The sequence below is a fragment of the Artibeus jamaicensis genome, unplaced genomic scaffold, assembly GCF_021234435.1.
Source record: "Artibeus jamaicensis isolate MK-2021 breed Jamaican fruit bat unplaced genomic scaffold, CSHL_Jam_final contig_471, whole genome shotgun sequence".
Taxonomy (NCBI): Eukaryota; Metazoa; Chordata; class Mammalia; order Chiroptera; family Phyllostomidae; genus Artibeus; species Artibeus jamaicensis.
In genome coordinates this window covers 2,120,311-2,134,266 of record NW_026521850.1, presented here as the reverse complement: position 1 = coordinate 2,134,266, position 13,956 = coordinate 2,120,311, and the positions used below count along the sequence as shown (strand labels likewise).

General features: G+C 62.4%; 1 protein-coding gene across 9 annotated transcripts in view; it reads right to left on the bottom strand.

Moving 5' to 3' along the window:
• Positions 1 to 13,956, bottom strand: part of SEC16A (SEC16 homolog A, endoplasmic reticulum export factor) — a 30,323-nt gene that overhangs the window by 3,956 nt on the left and 12,411 nt on the right. For 6 of the 9 annotated variants that reach the window (XM_053667702.1, XM_053667701.1, XM_053667700.1 and 3 more), the window contains exons 4-27: positions 13,806 to 13,900; positions 12,925 to 13,057; positions 12,314 to 12,503; positions 11,997 to 12,171; positions 10,614 to 10,756; positions 10,023 to 10,084; positions 9,780 to 9,918; positions 9,184 to 9,435; positions 8,022 to 8,119; positions 7,589 to 7,670; positions 7,270 to 7,387; positions 7,033 to 7,144; positions 6,772 to 6,877; positions 5,908 to 6,048; positions 5,039 to 5,215; positions 4,762 to 4,954; positions 4,343 to 4,558; positions 3,836 to 3,915; positions 2,969 to 3,118; positions 1,502 to 1,579; positions 1,258 to 1,314; positions 1,027 to 1,138; positions 617 to 754; positions 368 to 462 (exon numbers count right to left, since the gene is read on the bottom strand). In XM_053667702.1, coding sequence (XP_053523677.1) covers positions 368 to 462; positions 617 to 754; positions 1,027 to 1,138; positions 1,258 to 1,314; positions 1,502 to 1,579; positions 2,969 to 3,118; positions 3,836 to 3,915; positions 4,343 to 4,558; positions 4,762 to 4,954; positions 5,039 to 5,215; positions 5,908 to 6,048; positions 6,772 to 6,877; positions 7,033 to 7,144; positions 7,270 to 7,387; positions 7,589 to 7,670; positions 8,022 to 8,119; positions 9,184 to 9,435; positions 9,780 to 9,918; positions 10,023 to 10,084; positions 10,614 to 10,756; positions 11,997 to 12,171; positions 12,314 to 12,503; positions 12,925 to 13,057; positions 13,806 to 13,900 — 3,142 coding nt within the window. The remainder of the gene's footprint in view (positions 1 to 367; positions 463 to 616; positions 755 to 1,026; positions 1,139 to 1,257; positions 1,315 to 1,501; positions 1,580 to 2,968; positions 3,119 to 3,835; positions 3,916 to 4,342; positions 4,559 to 4,761; positions 4,955 to 5,038; positions 5,216 to 5,907; positions 6,049 to 6,771; positions 6,878 to 7,032; positions 7,145 to 7,269; positions 7,388 to 7,588; positions 7,671 to 8,021; positions 8,120 to 9,183; positions 9,436 to 9,779; positions 9,919 to 10,022; positions 10,085 to 10,613; positions 10,757 to 11,996; positions 12,172 to 12,313; positions 12,504 to 12,924; positions 13,058 to 13,805; positions 13,901 to 13,956) is intronic. The other 3 variants (XM_053667706.1, XM_053667708.1, XM_053667704.1) reach the window with 2 other exon arrangements.

Below are 13,956 nucleotides of genomic sequence, written 5' to 3'. Positions count from 1 at the left end.
GCCAAGCACCTCCCAGTGGCCTGTGCCCTGGTGTTATCTTTGCCCCATTTCTCAGAGCAGGACGCTGAGGCCTGGAGAAGCGACTCCCCAACTTTACAGAGGGTTAACGGGGAACTGGGGTGAACCTGTGGGTCCGGCTCTGGGCCCCACACCACGACCCACCCTACATCATGGATGCATTCAACAAGAGACCACCTCTCTCTGCTGCCCTGATCTCCGTCAGACCGTCAGTACACGCCACACCACGCCACGCCACGTGCGGGGCTACTGTGACCGCCCAGGACACAAGCAAAGCAGACTGCACAAGGTCGGGCCCGTGGTCTCAGCCTGGGAGGGTGGCCCTTCCTGCCCCTCTGTATCCACTCACCTTGGGTTCCGAGGAAGGCTCTGGATGGGCTGGACCCCCAGCTGGGGCGTGCCCCTCCCTGCCAGCCCCCTCTGAGGGCAGGGCTCCCTCTGTCTCTGTGAAGGAGACAGTGGGGGACTGTCACATCCTAGACCCAGGTCCACCTGCTCTCTTGGAGGAGGGGAAACGAGGTCCTCTGCACCCAGGCCGCCACTCCCCTCAGGGGAGAGTTAGGCCATGACTCTGAGGAAGGGTCAAAGGTCTGCCTACCTGGGTTTGGCCCAAACAAGGGCGCTGGGAGCGGGAGCGGGGCAAGCGGGGCGAAGAGGTCCGCGGGAGCCAGCGCTGGGTCAGCTCGCTGGGGCCCACCCGGGTTTAGGACGTCCACGTAGCGTGCGCGCGTACCGCCTGTGGCGGGGAGGGGGGGGCAGGTCAGGTGGGTGCGCCAATGCCCCTACCTCCACGTGGTGCCTCCCCATGGAGCGCCTCTGCTGGCGTCTGCCCTCGGTGAGGGCCCCCCCCACAGATAGCTGCTGCATGCCCCTTGCTAAGAGTGGCTGGTCAGGTGCCCCCCGGGGGTCCCCTCCTGTGCTTGAGCACTGCCACCCACTGCTCATGAAACTAGGGGGGCCGGGAAGACACGTGGGTTCCCCGAGCCAGTTCCGTGTCTGGCGCGTTACCTGCTTTCCTGGAAAACATGTTCACAGAGGCTCTGGGGGGCCCTCCAGGCCCAGGGGCGGCAGCTTGCGGAGCCTTGGGAAGCGACACTGGAGGCGGGGGCGGGGCTTTCTTCTGCAGGGGACAGGGGGCTCCAGAAGTCTGCTTCTGAACCCAGACGTCTGACACACCACGGAAGCCTCGGCAGGCAGGGCCTCCTCCCAGGCCCCCCCGCACCCCCCATTCCAACAAACCTCCTCCTCTGGCTCACTGGTGTCCACCCACCGGTTCTTCTCCTGGTCCCAAACGATCTGCCACCAGAGAAGCAAAGGACAGCATCAGCAGAAAGGGCGGGCAGCCCCGGAGTCTGAAGACTGGTGACTTGTCAGGACTGGGAAGGCGAGTCCTGGGGTCGCTATGGAGCTGAGACTCCGACAAATGCTGATGGACACGCCAGAACACCCACCACGTCCTTGAGGGCCGAGCTCGGACACTCACCGACTTGTGTGTGTCTTCCGGCAGAAACGCTTCTGGCCTCTTCTTCCGGATCAGCCAGGAGAACCAGGACTCGCCGCCCTAAACGAGAACCAGGACACCTGCCTGAAGGACACCGCACTGAGTGACGTGGCACAGAGGGACTCCTGTGAGGTCCTGCTCACCCGCGGTCCCTGCAGGAGGGAGGCAGACCCACAGAGACAGGGAGTCCATGGTGGGGCCGGGGCTGGGGGGGCTGGGAGTGGGGGTTTCATGGGGATGGAGTGTCCATGTGGGAAGATGGGCCATCTGGAGAGGATGGTATCACGTTGCACACTCAACCACGACGGAAACAAGTGAGGAGGAGACCGCGTCAGCTGCGGCTTCCGTGTCTGAACGCTGCAGCACGTGCCGCCCCCATCCCCTCGCCGAGGTGGGCCAGGCGGGCCAGCAAAGTCCGTGTGGGACCCCTGAGTGCGGCCCCCTTTGCTCCCACGTGGGGAGAATGACCTGCCTGCTGGGCCGTGTCTTGATCGTCAAACACCGTACTTCACTCCTAAAACAGTGTGGTGGCAGCCGCCCACACTTGCCAAGCCGCTGCCCCCATCTGCAGGGGAGTGGCCTGCATGCGTGAGACTTGTCTGCCTCCCGCATCACCCACGCCCTGAATGAACACTGCCTCCTGCAGACACCAGCCACTGCAGGGAAGCTCGGCAAACTGACCCTGGTCAAGCCGCGACCCATGTTCCTCGAAGACGGGGCCAGGAGAGGAGCGGGGCAGTCCAGATCCCAGGGAGGACGGCGAGGGGGCCATGAGCTCCGCCCATCCCTCAGGAAATGCAACGAAAGCCCAGGGACCCGCTGCCTGCCAGCAAGATGCTGATGCCAGGACCGAGGGCACCCACCCTGCACATGGGGACCAGGCCTGGACGGCCGGGGCCGCTGCAGGGGAGGCTGGAGAGGTCACCTGCACCCGACCCAGCAGTGCCTCCCAACGCTGGACACAATTGGCCTGGGCCAGGGCCTGGCGTGCTCCTGGAGAGCTGAGCCCAATGCAGGCTGGCCCCAAGTGGCCCACATCCAGAGGAAGGGCAATGAGCTCTTGGCACCTTGGGCAAAGCAGGGATCACTGTCCAAGAATGAGGGACAAGCCTCCTTTGTGTGAAGTGACGGCCACCACTAATCCATGGTAAGAGTAGTCAGAGGGAGGTCACCCCCTGGGGGAGGGTGCTGACAGGCCATGGACATACAGGACCCCCTTGGGGGCTGGAGCTGTCCTAGCTCTGATTAGGGCAGTGCCACACGTGGGTACAGATGAGACCATCCACCAGGCTGTGTACCCTTCACTGACTTCCCTGAGTGCTCATCTGTCCCTGAAACATTCAACTTCACGGGTGAAGAAAACCCTCATCCTTGCCCCCTCCCTGGTATCAGGGGCAGAGCCCCTCCCCTGCCCTGGCCCTGCCCAGCTGGAGGTGGGCTGTGTGGTACCTTCTTGGGCTCCTTGGCCTCCTTTCTGGTTGCTTGTACAGGGCTCTTCACTTCGGGAGCAGGTGGCAGAGACGGGGGCTGCAGGGCACCGGGGCTGGCGGCCCCCCACACTGGGGGGGCCTCGGAGTTCAGCAGCATCCTTGAGGAGCCCTGAGCAAGGTAGCGCAGGAGCAAGCTCACCTGGGGTGCCCCCCGGGAGCCCCCAGACCATGCCCGAGACCAGGTGGGGACAGCGAGGAGAGGGACTCAGGCAAGAAGGGTGAGGGCAGCCCTGGCCAGCAGGACCAGTGGGCAGAGGGTAGCTGGCACCTAAAGCTTCCGCACGGACAGGCCCTGCAGGGGTTGAGGCCCGGGCTCCGCGTGTGCAGAGCCCGCAGTGGGGCAGCGGGCGTGCGACAGGTAAAAGCACACACCCCTGGGGCAACAGTCCGGCACTGCCCAGCGCTCCCTCCAACACGTCCCAGGACAGGGCGTCTTAGTGGCTGGACAGCCCGTGGGGCTCAAACCATGGCGGTCACCTGCTGACTAGCTAAGCAGTCGCGGAGGAGGCTCTAGGGAGTGGCTTGCAAGAAAGCGTCTGTCCCTCCCCGTGGGGTCAGAGCCAGCACGCCTGACAAAGTGATCTCAACCTCAGGCAGGCCAGTGGGGCCACAAGGGGCCACCCTCCTCTGGACAGTGGCAGCTGACAGGGCGGGCCACCAGACAGGCACTTCCTCTCCTCAAAGTGACGAATGTCATACCATCACGTGGCCACGTCCCACTCAGCCCTTCACCAAGCCCTCAAGTGCCCTCTCGTGCATCATCCATCCCCTGGCAACTGCAGGAGGAGTCTGGGGCCCCACCCACTAAGAAAGGTGGGCCAACTACCACATCGAATCTGCCACCGAAATCCTCTTCTCTTCCCTCTGCCGGCGAGTCTCTCCCACGGGGGTCCTGCAGCACCGCTGCTGCAATGGGAGAGAGGCCCCCATGACCCAGTGCTGTCAGCGCGAGGCCGAGGAGACCAGGCACCAGCGGGAATCTGAGGAGCCACCCTCCTGGGGCTGCGTGGGGACCCAGCCTGAGCACCCCCCAAACACAGCCCACACAGACTGAGGACAGGAGGCCCAGCCCGGGAGCAGGAGCCACCCCCAGGCTGCAGGCGGAGGGGCACAGGACGAGGGCAACAGCCTGGGCACACCGCCAGGCCAGCTTGTCACGCCCCAGGCAGCCGCGCTTCACGTCCGACCAGAAGAAACTAGCAGTGATGCTCAGAGAACCCATTTAGCTGAAAACGTCTATGGTTTTGGGATCTATTAAGCAATGTGACTTATTTCAAGTTCAAGTGACTTCAGTCTCTCCCACCAGCCAGCTCAGGGTCCCAGGTAGACGCACCTGGGTCCTGGGGCCTGGGCTCCCGCAGTGGGAGCTCACTGTCCTGGAGAGATGGTGTGCCGGGTGGCAGGCCAGGTGCCAAGGGCTCTGCAAAGCTAAGTGCAGACCCTGGGAGCCCATGGCCAGGCCCCGGCTCAGCAGGGCCCAGAGGTGACACTGGGAACATCGGCACCCTGGCCGGGAAGGCGGGCTGGCCATCCTGGAGCGTCGGCAGAGCTGCACGGGGACAGTGGAGAAGACAAAGTCCAACCGTCACCTGAAGCAGCTCCCTTGTGGCAACCCAGCACCTTGTGCGCTCTCTCCCACAGCTTCTGCTGAGAAGTGGGAGGAGTGGCCGTCGGAGCACAGAGGCCTGAGCACGCCAGGACAGGACGCCCGAGACACGGGCGCGTGCATCCGTGCTCCATGCACAGGCTCACCTGAGGGCAGCAGCCACACGCCCTGGCCAGGGTGCTCGGTGCTGGGCACAGGCGGCGCCAGCAGCGGATTCTCGGTGCCCAGGTCCAAGGGCTGCTCCAGCCGCAGGCCATCACGGGGTCCCCCCTCGGAGCTGGGCGTGCTGGGGCAGGGCTGGGGGGAGGCCATGTCCCGGCTCCACAGTGCAGCGCCCTCCTAAGAGAGGGACACTTCAGGTCTTGCCACCCCGGGGGCGGGGCCCGCTCAGACATGTGCACCCCCACGGCTGTCCTGTCCCACCTTGCACTGTGGGTGAGGGCCACACGTTTCCACCAGCCCCGTGTCTGGGAGCTGCCCGCGCACCTTGACCTGCTTCTGCACCCGCTGCAGCTGGACCAGCCAGGCTGGCTCTGCGAAGGCCTCCTCCTCCGGCCTCTCCTTCAGCTGCGGGTCGAAGAGCCGTAACTGAGAAGCAACCTGCAGACACATGGAGACAAGAGCCCTGCTGCCACCAGTGTCTTCGAAACCCACGCCAACCCAGGAGAGACGTCCCCTCAGTGTTCAGTCTGCGTCACTTTCTGTGTATTCTGTGTGACACGCCTCACACACGCACAGAGATGCTGCAGGAACAGGGGACCAGCCAGGGCTGACCCGCTCACCTGCACTAACCTCTGTGTGAGGCCAGCAGCGCCCACACCCCCGAGCTTAGCCTGCAGCCCCCTCCGCTTGATCACGCAGACTGACCCAAGCACTGACATGGCCCACTGCTGGGTACTGCACGAGCACATTTTAAACTATGACACTCCTGGGGGAGGGGAGACGACAGTGGGATCCCTTTGGCACTGTGGGGGTACTGTCCGCTGTCCCGCGTACAGCTCATACGACCCAGAGGCCAGCTGCGCCGTCTCCACTCTCCGGAACGGGGCACGAGCCTGCTGCGGGGCGGCCAGGACCCGGGGGTTCACACACGCACTGCTAGACCGAGCCGCCTCGACACAGGCCACGAGAGGGAGCCCTGCTCACCTCAAGGCTCGCCGCCCCCCATGCAGATGCGCCTGGCGCCAGGCAGCTGCCGGGGAACATCTCCGTGTGGGACCCGCGTCCCTGAGCTCAGTCTGGACTCCACCCCGCCCCGTGGGCCCACCATCAGCCGCAGGTGGGGACGGTACCTCAACCAGCCGGCTGATGAGCACGGGGGAGTGGCTCTGGGGCCGTGACAGCACCTTCCTGGCGATCGCCTCACAGTAGTGGAAGGCCTGCGTGGCCAGCCCCATGTCCGCCAGGCGGCACGAGTAGATGAACTTGAACACCTGAAATGCGCACACACGGCTCAGCCACCCGTGCATCCTCCCCATCTTCCCACGGTCACCCTACAGTCCCCTACAAGCTGAAGGACTCCGGATGCTTCATGGGTCTCGTGTGCTGCGTGTCCCCACAGCCGCACCAGTCCCCACCCCCTGGGGCATTTCACACCAAAGGAAATGACGGGGCCTCTGAGGAGCTCACTTCTTGACACCCATCAGAGTGCCGCCAGGGCCCCGGCCTTGGAGGCCACGGCTTGGCACGCACACTGGGCCCCTGCAGGGCCCTTGACTGTCCCGCACCCGCTGTGTGCTAGCTCTGGGTGACCTGCGTTTCCTTGCACACACACCCATGCACACACACACATTCACATGCACACACTCGTGCTCACTCGCACTTGCATGCTCATGCACTCTCACGCTCATGCACGCACACATGCACACTTGCTTACTACACACACTCACACACACTCCTGGGCCAGAGAATGTGCCCCTATCATACCAAAAATAGCCAGAAAAAACAAAATATGGTTTTTAATAAAATACTAAGACCCAAAACACAAACAAAATCCTCAATTTAGCAGAGTTACACTCAAACACTATAGATCAAACGTCTCCCCGACAAGACATCAAAAAACCCCGGCACCCCTCCCCACGAGCACCACACAGCCCGCTGCCAGCACGGGCTGGTTCGCACGGGCTGGTCAGCCCGGGCCCGAGGCCGAAGCTCACCTGGAAGCTGGGCAAGGGGTCGGCCTGGGCCCCCAGGGACTGAGCATACTCATAGGCCTCTGTCCTCTGAATGGCTTCATTGGTCGCAAATTTTAAAAATGGTAAACTGCCGAGAAAAGGAGTTTTTCGGATCTTTAGGCAATTCGGCCAGGGGTGTGTCTCAGCACTTGGCAAGGCCGCACAGCCGCACTCCGGCTCTGGGTTAGCTGGGGGGGGTGGCCTTTTCCTCCACCGCAAACGCACGACCATGTACCTTCTTACCTGTGGTTCGAGCCAATCAGGACAAGCTTTGTGGTTTTCCTCGTGTAAACCCCAAATCCGACCTGGGCCATGAGGTAGCAGAAGTGGGCAGCGTCCAGGAGGCCCTTCGAGGCTGGAGAGACACAGGGCGGCCACGTCTCACCGGGGGCCTCCCAGAGACCCAAGGCTGGGGGCTGAGAGATGGAAGAGCGCCCGTGGCCGCGGTGAGTGGGCCCCGCCTGCCCGCACGTGACCCACCTAGCGTGTCGCCCATCGTGGCCATCGCCCTGGACTCCACCTCCACGTTGTGGCTCAGGTTGGACAGGACCATCGCCAGGTGCGGCCGCCAGTCCCCCCACTTCTCGTCTCCGCAGCACTGAGGTCACGAGAAAAGCAAGCAGAACAAACCCTCACCCCGGGAAGAAAGTGCCACTTGAGCTTTGAGATGGCTGGGCTCAGGGAGGGTCACAGGACGAGGGCAAGACAGAAACACAGGTCCCGCCCCAGGGTGAGACCTTCCCAGAAACGGTGCCGACAGATGGCAGGCCAGGCAGGGCGCTGGGGTGAGCCCACTGACCGTGGACGCCGCAGGCATCCGCCCGGACATCAGCTGGTAGACAGTCTGCAGGGGGTCATTGATGGGAAGACTGTTGGCGAACCTGGGGAGGCACAGAGAGAGACAGCCTAGCTCGGCTGGGCTGAAGGACAAGACAGGAGACGCAGGTCCGGTCTCACCTCGGCCCCTTCCTGATGAGCCCTGAGCCCTGACAGCAGCACCCACAGCTCGGGGTCAGAGGGGTGCCGAGGAAGAGGAAGCCTCTGGAGCTCACTGGGGGGCCAAGGCCCGCCCCATGTGGTGGGCAGGCATGGCGCACGCACCCTGCGGTAGCACTGTGGCGCGGCGAGGCCCCCGGCTTCCTGGGACGGAGGCTGGACATCTGCACGCCTCCAGGAGCAGCCCAGGTGCTGCCATAGGACCCGCCCTCCATCAGCCCCATGAGATGCTTCACCTGGTCATGACGCGGGCGTGGGTCCGGCTGTCCATCTTACTGGCGAGCAACAGAGCGTGACCCCACAGGCCGTTTTTCATCGCGGACTCCAAAGCATCCTGCAGAGCAGCGCAGTGGTGAGCCAAGCCGGCTCGGGCCCCAGGGGGCAGTGCTGCCCACCGCCCAGGGGGCGGGGGACACCGTGTGGAGACCCGTAGGCCCGGGCGGTCCCCCACACACCGTGCACAACTCCCGAGTCAAAGACAAGCACGCCGCCCTGACGGTCCCTGCCCAAGTCCCCGGGGCCCAGGCCTTGCTGCACGCTTGCTGCTCTTGCTGGCTGCTGGCAGCGTGACAAGCAGGCGTGTGAGAGACAGGGCGCCAGGGAGGCGGTGTGCCACCCCCAGAAAACCCTTCCCCCTGGGGCCCACTGGGAAATGGCACCCATACCTGTTCCCGGGCCCCAGAGTGCTAACTTCTCAGCCAGGGGAGGGCCTCCCTCAGCTGAGTAACCTAGGCACAGCTCAGAGAGTGTCCGCCGAGGGCCGGGGTAGTCACCGTGCAGAACTACCATGGACACGCGGCCCGCACAGCCCCTGCACCACAGCCATGGCCGCGCGGGGCAGGCGCCCACAGCACACAGGCGCCCCTCTGCCCTGGGCCCGCCCCTCCACTCCATGAAACCTGGGTGGACGTCTACAGCGCCAACACCTGCCCGTGTCTTCTGGGCACCCACCCCACCTGCAGGCCTCTGGACATTCCAGGGGTGACCCGTCCCCCTGGGCACCGGCTCCCTCCAGGACCCACTGTGCTTCAGAGGCCCCGAGCCACCACCGGCTGTGAGGACAGGGTCCCCTCCATCTCGGGCATGTCCTCATCCCTGAGACGGCTGCACAAGGCAGCGCACAGCCAAAGCTCAGGAAGCACGTTTGTTTGTCCCAAGACAAGGAACACAGCTTGCGGACCTTTGAGCCACACACAGGGGAAAACTTTTACGACACCTTCAGAGAAACGACAGGAGGGACCGGACAAATCCTCGTGGACATGACAATTCTTCATGGACATCAGAGCCTGACATTACTGTCAACCCCCAATGTCCCTCCCACATTTGCTTCCTGGCACTTAAGCCATACGTGGTGGGCGCAAAGACACACCCGTGGCGTCCGGACACTCGGGGACACACCTTCTTGCGGCCATAGAGCAGCAGCTCTCTGAACCGCTCCGTCTCCTTCTCCTGGGTGCTGGCGGCGGCGGCAGCCTGGCTGTCGGTGAGGAACGAGAGCTGGGCCTCCCCCGACTCCTCCTCCTCCTCGGCTCGCTCCAGGGCCTCGTTCGTGAAGTCGATCAGGTTGGCCTCGTTGGGCGACTTCCCAGGAAGCCACACCGTTTTGTGGTCTTGTAACAACAATTCCGCAATGTCAGTTCCCACCACGGTCTGCAGGGCGGCAGAAACGGGAAGAGCAAGGGGCTTCACTACGGACAGGCCTTCCCACGGGGCCCGCCCAGGCGAGGACCCTGGCTGGTCTCTGCAGATGAGCCCGCCGGGCTGCTATGGCCTGGACTGCTGTTCCGCCATGGCTGAGCGTGAGATGGTCGACCACAGACTCCCTGACAGGCAGACACGGTGGGCCCGAACCTCCCTTCGCCCCAAACACACACCCTGCTTGCTTCCCACATCCCCAAGTCCCTGCTGAGATGGCTCCCCGTGCTTCGTCCCACACCTGGGAGGCCCTCGGGTCCCTGAGACTCAAGGCCAAAAAGAGGCGCAACTGTACATACCCCATTCTGTCTGCACAACAAAATGATAAAGTTCCAAAGAAGATTTGCAGACTCTTTGTCAATTAAGTTCTCGTTCTGCAAACATTTTGTGGCTTTGTTCTGTGCAAAATTAATAACATCCACTTTATGGGTGTCGTCTCTGAAAGAAGAACAGCACTCAGGGACCAGCAACAGGCACAGCGGCAAGGCCTCGCTCGGCCGCGGCGGCCAGACGGCCTCCCCAGGCGCCCTGGTGGGACGTACTTGCCGAGCGGCCCCGGGAACTCCCGCATCTCCTCCTGCTCCGGCAGGTGCTGCAGCAGCGTCTGAGGGGGACAGGTGCAGGGTGGGGGAGGGCAGGTCAGGGGCAGGCCCTGCCTCTGCCGGCCACATCTGCCGGCTGAGGACGGCCTGCCCCAACCAGGGAGGCAAAGGCTCCATCCCAGGGCACGGCCATGTCTGGATGGCTACACTGACTTTCAAACCTCATTTTAAGCAGTGAGATCCATCCCAGCCGCCCCCCCACACTAAAACAAGGCCCTGACACATGTGACAGAGGCCTGTGGAGCCACGAAACAGAGCACCCACTTCCCACCCACCCCTGGGGCTTCCTGTCCCCCAGCAGCCACAGGGGCACGAAGCGCTCGTGCGCCCGTTACCGAAAATCACCAACAAATGAGCACCAACAGTGTCCTCCCCTCAAAATCAGAAACGCAAATAAAGATAAGACATACAACCGGATAGAGCAAGAAAATCTTATTGACTGAGGATTTCCAGGAAAACCCTCTGCAAGGCGTTTTTCAGAGACAAGGATGCGTGGGCAGGGCCCGCCGCCTGCAGCGCACCTGACCTCACCTCCATGCTGTGCACCTCCACCAAGGCCGGCTGTCCTTCCGAAGGCAGGTTAGGGATCACTCTGATGAGCTGGCCCCCGGGGCCGAACCTGGCACAGACATGAGGCACCGAGAACTTCTCCGGAGACGTGGGCCTCGAGGGAGCTGTGGAGAGAGGGCCACACACAGAGCAGCCCAGTGTCAGTTCTGGGCGCTCCGGACTGGAGGGGTGGCTTGGGCGTCCTGGCGCCCACACGGCTGGGGCCGCAGACGCACTGACTCTCAGCCGGGAGGTAAAACTGCTAACATCCCATGAAAAAGTACAACTTCAGCATGTGTTAGCAAAATGTTTAAACTATTAAAAACAAGAAACTAGCCCTGGCTGGTGTGGCTCAGTGGATTGAGCACTGGCCTGCAAACCAAAGGATTACTGGTTTGATTCCCAGTCAGGGCACATGCCTGGGCTGCACACCAGGTCCCCAGTAGGGGGTGCTTGAGCCGACCACACATCGATGTTTCTCTCTTTCTCCCTCCCTTCCCTTCTCTCTAAAACAAACGAACAACATCTTTCAAAAAAGGATAAACTAGTCTCTAATCCAGGGTGTCCAACCTGTGGCCTGCAGGCCACATGTGGCCCAGGATGGCTCTGAATGCTGCCCAACACAAAATTGTGTTTCCTTAAAAAATGATGAGATTTTCATGATTACGAGTCACAGTGTATTTAACGTGGGACCCAGACAGCGCTCCTTCATGTGTGGCCCAGAGGTGCCCACACGCCGGCTGCCCCGCGAGTCTCGGTGAAAAGCTCCTCTAAATCCAGCCTGGAAGCTCGCGTCCCGGGAAGCAGCTCTCGGGGCCCTCTGTGCCTTGGCTGTCATTCTCCACCACTGAGACAAGTGTCCCCCGCACCCAGTGAAAGTGCCCGAGTGTGACATCACAGGTCAAAACGGAGAGTTTCCCACTGACATGCTACTTTAGGAAGGAAAGCAGTATTTACGTGCATTTTTGTGCTTTTCCAGATATGGCGTTTCAGAGGGACAACGGGGCACATGTGACAAGTTGATGACAGTTTTCTAGGGGAATTACAAGTCTCCTTGGAAGGCCACTACCCCTGTGGTTGGCATGGGGACGTAAGGCCCAAGCAGGAGCCAGGCGGTGAGCTCTCAGGCCGGGGGCCCATCTGCAGCCAGAGGAGCCTTGTCAGGCCTGTGAAAGCCGTCGCTCGGACGGGCACCCACACTGGGCTACAGCTGTCCTGCGGGGGGCTCAGGACAGGCCGTCTAGAACTCCCACCACGACACCTCGCTCCCCTCTGCCTGTCTTGTGCCAGGCCTGCGAAGCCACCCTGTGGTGCGACCTGGTACCGCCGGCACCTGTGGGTGCACAGGACCTCAACCACACACACCTTGCCCCACGGTGGGCCAGCCGGCGTCAGCAGGGTAGCCATATTCTGCAAAGCCCTGGGTGCCGCTGAAATTGCCGATGTAGGTGTCGTAGGCATAGTCCCCGTGGAAGGAGCCTGGGGGAGGCGGGGCCTCGTAAGGACCCAGCGTCACACTGCGGCTTGCGTAGACCCGACTCTGGAAAGCACAAAGCCAGCAGGTGAGGCCAGCTCACCAGGAACCCGGTATAAGACCTGGGGGCGCACTCTGAACTCGGGGCAGGGGGCTGTGTCCAGACAGGACGGTGTGGGTGGAGGAGCGCCCGCCTGCCGGCTCGCACCTGCTGCGAGTGGGCGCTGAAGCTGCTGTGGCGGCTGGGCACGCTGCGCAGGCTCTGCGCCGATTGTTCGCTGTGCACGCTGCGGCGGTCCGTGTCGTCCCCGTAAGGGTCCCGGGGGGGCTCGGGGTCGTCGTCAAAACTCCCCGTGAAGCGAGGGTCGTACTTCCAGGGGTCGTCATATCTCTCGGGCCTCGAGGGGCAGTGGGGCAGAGGCAGGAAGGGTTGTGAGTGCCACCCAGACGAGGCCACGCCACTCTCCAGCCCCCACCAGGCCCTACGGCCCCACCCTGCCCTGCCGTCCTGACTCTAGAGGACCCTGGAGAGCCCACCCTCGAGTGATCACTGTCACCCGAGTGCATGTTCAGGCCCCGTCTGCAGACTCAGAGAAGCTGCCAGTGCGTGGCCAGAGGGCACACTTCCCACAGACACCAGGAAGGCAAGGAGCCCACGGTGAGAAACGCCTGGGGCGTCCGAGCCGTGCCCTCCCTCAGACGGTGACCGGGACGCCAGCTGCTCCCCCCGGATCTCACACACGGCCGCAGCCCACGGGTCATTCATGGGCACAGCTGTGACTTCTGCCCAACCTCCTTGGCAAGGGGCAAACGACCCACCTGTCAGCATATGCGTAGCTCTCCTTCCTGTACAGGTCATAGTCCGCATTATACCAGTAACTGCGGTCGTAGGGGCGGGGATCCCTGAACCTGGAGCCGTAGGGGTACCGGTCCCAGCGAGCCGGCTCTGCAACTGAGAAAGTACTGGGTTAGGGAGTGTGTGTGAGAGGCAACCATGTATTTCTCACACATTTACGTTGCTGTCCTCTTCTTCCCTCCCTTCTTCTCTCTCTAATAAAAGTAAATAAAATCTTAGAAAAATAGACCATGACCTTCAAACAAATCAGATGCAGCACTTCCAGCCAGGGTGCACAGAGCTGTGGTTGGCGGTGACACAGGGAGCAGAGGCCTGTGAGCGGAGGGCAGGCGGCCGCGCGGGAGGAGCGAGGGCTGCCGGCCCCAGAGGAACCCTGCTCTGCACCAAGTGCAGGACACCGCTCAGCAGAGGGAGCAGCAGGGCTCAGGGCCATGTGGCCATGAGGCACACCCTGCCTGATAGTGAGGGGACACGCCTGCACCCGCCATGCCAGAGCCACAGCCCCACATGGCCATGGAGCCCGGCAGATGTGGCTAGTGCCACGGGGGAGCTGCTTTCCAGTTTTGTTTAGTTTACAGACAAGGCAGCTCCAGAACGCTTGGTAATCATGCTTTGCTAGAAAATCAAAGAAAACCGCTCATACGATAAAGACCCGTAAATGCTGTAATTAAGATGCAACCTTCGAATGAAAAGCAGCAACAGGAGCACTTCCAGACGCAGGCTACCTGGGCTCTTGGATGAAGCCAGATACTAGCGGAAGAGACACTTCCCAAGGGCCCCTCAGCGCACCGCCTGCGGCGGCGCCCCGTCTCCCATGGCCAGTGGCTGCCGCCGCTCTACGCACCTCCGTGATCGTACTGGCCGCAGTAGTAGCTGGAATAGTCACTCTGGCTGCTCCATCCACGTGCGGCATTCGAGTGGCCTTCCGGGTGCCCCTGCCTGAAAGTACACAGCGATCACCTGAGCCTGACACGTCACCAGCTTCAGAAAAGTGC